This window comes from Heptranchias perlo, chromosome 33 (assembly GCF_035084215.1).
Source record: "Heptranchias perlo isolate sHepPer1 chromosome 33, sHepPer1.hap1, whole genome shotgun sequence".
NCBI lineage: Eukaryota > Metazoa > Chordata > Chondrichthyes > Hexanchiformes > Hexanchidae > Heptranchias > Heptranchias perlo.
In genome coordinates, this window is record NC_090357.1 from 6,345,999 (window position 1) to 6,351,998 (window position 6,000).

Sequence of the window (6,000 nt, forward strand, 5' to 3'; positions counted from 1 at the left end):
AAGGGCATAATTCATGAGGCAACTACCCAGGCAAACCCCCTGGAAATGAGGGTAGACAGAAGATCCATCCACGACCCCCTCCTCCACCAGAATATAAAGGGTCGCAGCAAGTGGGGTGCAGTCCCAAATTCCTGCCCCCACCCACTGGTGGAAATCATCCATTCTGCCCTCCCGGAGCCGAAGAATTTTGGGGTCAATATCTATTAAAGTCTCATTGTAGGTTATGCATTATATTCCAAAGTCTTCAGTGCCTATGTGAGCTGTGATAACTTTTAAATGAGCTAGGCTTTATTACCTGAATCAAATCAATCTTGTAAGCTACAGTATGAAGCAACTGTTGTAGCAAGCCTCAATATGGAGGAACAATGGGGGAACTTCATTCTAGGGAGAGAGACTAAAATATCTGAAAGCATGGAATGAGGAAAGGCCATTCAGCCCATCTAGCCCAATGTCTGCACAAGCCACTTGCAGTCTACCTTATTGTGGCTTCTACCCCACCCATTAAATCTCCTGAGGGAAAATTCTTCAAAAATGACCCCCCAAAGGTTAATCAAGTGTAAACTCAGATTATCTACCCACCCCCACTTATCAATTTTTCAACCCTGGGTCATTGCTTTCAGATGCTAGTTTCTGTAGTCTTTGCAACACAGAAATCATTGTGTTCCATGGAATATTTGATCATCCCTGCCTATATTTATTTCCATAGCCTTTAATTACTTTCCTATCCAGTTCTTTCTGAAGTACTTATTCAATGTCACATTAGCTCTGATCTTCTGTAGGTTTTAAATCTTTTGGTCTCCCTGAATTCAGAATGGCATTTTTATTGATCGCAAGAAAATTACATCAGTCATTCTCCGTGTCTTCCATGTTACTCTCCTCTGCAACATTGTGATTCCGGGTCAAATGACGGTCCTGCTTTTTGGCACAGGAGTGATTCAGACTATCCCAGTACAGACTGAATGTGGACAGATAATTTGTCTCTATTTCTTTTACCTCCTGCATGTCCTTTGCACTGCCCAGTGGCGTCTGTACCTCGAATGTCTTGTCAAATTTGCTATAGTCAACTTGAAACGCACCTTTCTCCAAGGATATGCAGGACTCAAACCGGTGACCCCAGAGAATCTCGTCTTCTCTATAGGAAGTCCTAGCTTGGCAGGTCATTCCTGTAAAGGAACACAAAGTAAAGAGCCAACTCATCAATTGCGATCTTAGTACTTCTGCTTGTTCATCTTATAGAACAGTGCAACATGATTAGGTCACATGCCCCACATTGTGCTCCACAGCGAACCTTTAAGAGGTGAAGATGTAACTGACCTGTTGATTCTACTATGCCTTCCAGGATCACGACAATTTCAAACTGTTCTCTCCTCAATGACTCAGCACACATTTCCCAGAAAGGACTGTTGTCATTAATGGAGTGGCTGATGATCTGAGGTTCTACCACGAAGGGACGGTCTTTCCCGGTCTCGTAGCCAAGGTTAATTTCTGTCTGTTCTAGAGGTATGAATTCTCCTTCTTTTGTTTGTCTAGATTTGATGAGCTTGGCTCTTACTTTTGCATCAACTATGTGGCTTTCCCTTAGGTCGCCAACTCTGAACATCAGGCAAAGCCGCTCGTCCCTGTGCGATACCACAGCACATTTACTGAACTTCAGAGTCTCGGCTCGCTTCTTGGGCCGTGAGATCTTCACAAACACGCAGCCCACCATCATGGCATCAATCATGGAACCAATGACGCACTGAGCTATGAGTAAAATGACGCCTTCTGCACAATTAGAAGTCACCATGCGCGAGCCGTAACCAATTGTCCTTTGAGTTTCAACAGATAACAGTAACGCAGACATGAAGCCATCCACATTATCTAAGCAAGGTTTCCAATCAGCTTCACCTATATGGTTAATGTCATCTCTAATGTATGCATCCAAGAAGTAAAAAATTGCAAAGGTCATCCAAGTTACAATGTAGCACATCATGAAGACAACCAGAAACCATCGGTACTTCAGATCCACTATTGTAGTGAAAATGTCAGACAAGAATCTTTGCTTCTCTCCAATGTATCCAAGGTTCACTTGGAATTTCCCATCTTTCATTACATAACGCTGTCTTTTCTGTTGATTTGAAGCAATGAAGAGTTGCCGGTTGTCGCCCATCAGTTTGCACCGCTGTTTTGGGGACTTGTCAGATCCCGGAACAGATAAGACATTTCGCGCTGATGTCCGTATATTCCGAGTATGATTTGGAAGATTGGGTAAGCTGCCAGTATGCCGTGGGCACCACCTCTTGTTGAGGCCTTGCAAAGTCGTCCCACCAGCCAATATCCGACGATACCTGGGACACTCATTCATATCGATGGCTACACCTAGCCTGTGCTTTGTGGTTGAGGTGGGTGTAGGAGGCTGGCAATTTATAATTTCACAAGTACCGTGCTGCAAAGCTGAAGCATCATTGGTGGTATGTGTCTCACAGGCCTTCCAGCCTACCAATGGCATTAAGTTTGAAATAATACTAGTGCTCCCAGAAGCTGAGGAACCTCCGTTTGGTGGCGATTTCGGCATTTCATCTAATGTGGGTATCAACTTGGTTTCTGGCTACAAGAGAGAAATAATTGAAATATTTTACTTTTTTCTTATCAATTGTCCTTCTCCTCCCCTCTCCTCCCCCCACACACACACACAAAAAACACTGGGGGTAATTTTGACTTTGGGCAACAGTGTAAAACGGGCAATATCGGATCAGCTGCCCGTTATGCATCTCTCCCATTGAGTTCAATAGAAATAAAAATCAGGAGAGATGTAAAACGAGCGGCTGATCTGATATCGTCTGTTTTACTCCATCGCCCAAAGTCAAAATTACCCCCATTGACTTCTCCAGCCCTAAAACATTGGGGCCAATTACAATGCCTTTACTGACACCACTTAACTCAGCATGGCCAAATGATTCAACCTGGGGCTTTCCCAGTCTCAGTTATTGACTAACTCATAGAGGAATCAGGCATCAGATGGAAATAGTTAACTTCAATAACATCTTGGAGTCTACTAAATGAATTGTTTCATGTCTGCTTGCTAAATTCCTCCATCCTCGCTATGTTAAAATCATGGCTCATTGCTCTGTCTCATACTCTAATTCTTCCTTTTCCAGCATCGCAAAGCTGTGCAACTGCTTACCTTCCATAGTCTCTGTTTTATCTTGCAAGTGAGAACCTTTTAAAACCCAAGCCAGGTACCACCTACCCACTACTTCAGTACAGATCTTCTCTCCTCTTTTCCACTAGGGGCCTTCTCACATTGTTAAAATGCTGGGAGCATTCAGACTTATTCCAGTTTTGTTTTCAGATTCTTATTCCAAATTTTAAATAAACATAAAGTCAGTGTGGAAACAGTAGTGGCTATTTACATTTCTGGAAAGTTTTAGGAAATCATGCACTGCTGTCTAAATTTGGCTGTAAGTGCAGTGTGTAAATTACAGTGTTTTACACTGTGCAGTATGTACTCTTTATGAAACTTCAAGATGTAAGCCACAAATATAAGATAGTCACCAATAAATCCAATAGGGAATTCAAGGGAAACTTCTTTACCGACAGAGTGGTTAGAATGTGGAAATGACGACCACAAGGAGTAGTTGAGGCCCATAGTATGGATGCACTTAAGGGGAAGCTAGATAAGCACATGAGGGAGAAAGGAATAGAAGGATATGCTGGTAGGGTGAGATGAAGAGGGGCGGGAGGAGGCTCGAGTGGAGCATAAACACCGGCATGGAGCCATTGTTCCTGTGCTGTACATTCTGTGTAATTCTGTGTAAGTGCTGTGCAATAATTTTAATCTGTAAAATTTACTGGTGGTGAAATTGGTCTTGGACAGTAGAGCAAAACGGGCGACGGCGAATCGGCCGCCTGCTGTACACCCCGCCCGATTTTCTTTTCTATTAACTGCAAAGGAAAAGGGAATCGGGCAGGGGCTTGTAAGACGGCCTGCCGATTCGCTATCGCCCATTTTGAAGCCATCGCCCAAGACCAATTGCACCCTCGCTGTGTGGAGGGAGAGACAGGCAGCCAGCAGGACCTTACAACCTCGCACAAAAAAAAGGTCGCTGTCTTTTCTCCAGTTTTCTGCCCTTAGCTCCGCTGCTCTCCTGAAGACGCTGATTCTAGTTGAGTTCTGTTCCACAGGTGTCCGCTGTTACTTCACCCAAATCAGTGTGCCCGGACAATGGGTTTTCGTCTTCGATTTGCTGCTGACAAGCATCACAATCAAGCCTGATCCTCTCCTCAAACGACACTAGTGCTGCCAACTCTGGTTGGCTGTATTCCTGGAGGTTTTATCACATGACCTCCAACAGCCCCGCCCCCCCCCATGCTCCCGCCATTGGTTGCCCAACAGGCCCATCCTCAAGGTGCCAATTGGAAAGCAAACAGACTCTCAATCACCCAATTGGATGATTCTTGACTGTCAGTCAAACAGGCTTCTTTTCCCGTCGCCGATACTTCTATAACTAATATGCTAAACTGTTCAAAGAAAATTGAAAAAAAAACGTAATTTTTTTTAATGCCTCTATGATTTTTCTCTGCAGTTTTGCTTGCAGCAGTGTCCAGGAGATTAATTTTTAATTCCTGGAGATTCCAGGACAATCCTGGAGGGTTGGCAACCCTACATAACACCCATACACTTGCTTTCCAGCAGTGGGCATTAGAAAGTGATCAGGACTTGATTTTTGCCTTCCCTAATCCAGGCCGGTTATAAGGCCTTAACTGTGACTTTGGCTCAGAACAGCTAACTCAGGGGACTGGAGATCGAGCCTTGAATTCTCTAATTGGTGTAGTTCAGTACCACACCAGACAGTGCCTTTACCCACCAGGCTGTCATGGGGAGGTTGGGGCACTACTTTTATTTTAAAAAGGCAAGCCTTACTTTGGTCAAATACTCAACAATTCACGTCAAAACTCATAATGCCTTGGCAATGAAAATTATATACTGCTGGTCTATCTGTTTGTCTTCCCAACAACAAAGGCAGCTCCCCCCATCTGTGATACCCCAAGTATATTTGCCCACCTTTACTGAAAACGTTCCATATTGGCCTGTGTCCATCGGAAGTCTCGGGAGATATGCCAACATGTGCTTGCCTTTAGGAGTTTGGGCTTGAGGTATGGAGTTTCGACGATTTTTGTGCTCCTTGCATTTTGTTGGCATGGAACTGATGTGATGGTAGACATAGACCCCATTGTCCCGGTACAGGTCCATACTGCAGCTCATAGTGGTGGTTTTCATGATACTCCTTACTGCAATGCACAAAGCATAGTAAAAAGACCAGTGCAAAAAGAAGAAGCATTCATTGTCATTCTAAAGTCAACCAAATAAAATACTTATTAGCTGGTCTCTTTGTTAACATAACAAAAAAACTTAAGACTGTCAGTTTTTTAATATGTTTTATTTCTTTATATCTGCAATAGTTTCAAGAGCACTAGAAAAGTTAGACCAATGGTATTCTTACTACTGTCAAAGAGCCATTTGGGACCTTCTCTTCTTTACTAATCGCCCTCTGCAGACTCACCGTTACTTTGTGCCTCTGGATCTCTACTCATGCTTTTCCTGACTGTGAATAATCTGGGATTCAGTCTGTTCCCTTTTCTACACCAAAAAAAAAGACAAGTGAATTCTACCAGGAGACTGGTTATCCCAACTTCCATTAAGCAGGTGATTGGGCGCTATTAAAATAGAACTATTTAATGGAACTATGCATCTTATCACTTTTTTTTTCACTGTCGGAAGGGCCTGGTCTCCACTTGGTGACAGTCCACAGAGAAGTGATTGAAATCCAGATCCTACTGTGTAGCGAATATCAGGCAAGGACCCACATGTTGCTGCATTCCTCAGAGTGCCCCTCGAGCAAGGTAATCCTTCAGTTTGTAGCTTCCCATGAAACATCTGTGAACAACACTGATCTAGACATTACTAGGACCTTATCCTGTCATTCTGCAGATTCCACATAGCTCTACTAGACTCCAAGC

At 43.6% G+C, this 6,000-nt stretch overlaps 1 protein-coding gene across 1 annotated transcript; it reads right to left on the reverse strand.

Annotated features, from left to right (window-relative positions):
• Window positions 1–9: 9 nt before the first annotated feature.
• On the reverse strand, window positions 10–5,262 carry LOC137301293 (G protein-activated inward rectifier potassium channel 4-like). The gene is made up of 3 exons (XM_067970748.1): window positions 5,045–5,262; window positions 1,315–2,587; window positions 10–1,163 (listed from the first exon to the last, which is right to left on the reverse strand). Exons 1-3 carry the CDS (start codon window positions 5,258–5,260, stop codon window positions 844–846), a joined length of 1,809 nt encoding a protein of 602 aa, XP_067826849.1. The 5' UTR covers window positions 5,261–5,262; the 3' UTR covers window positions 10–843.
• Window positions 5,263–6,000: the final 738 nt, after the last annotated feature.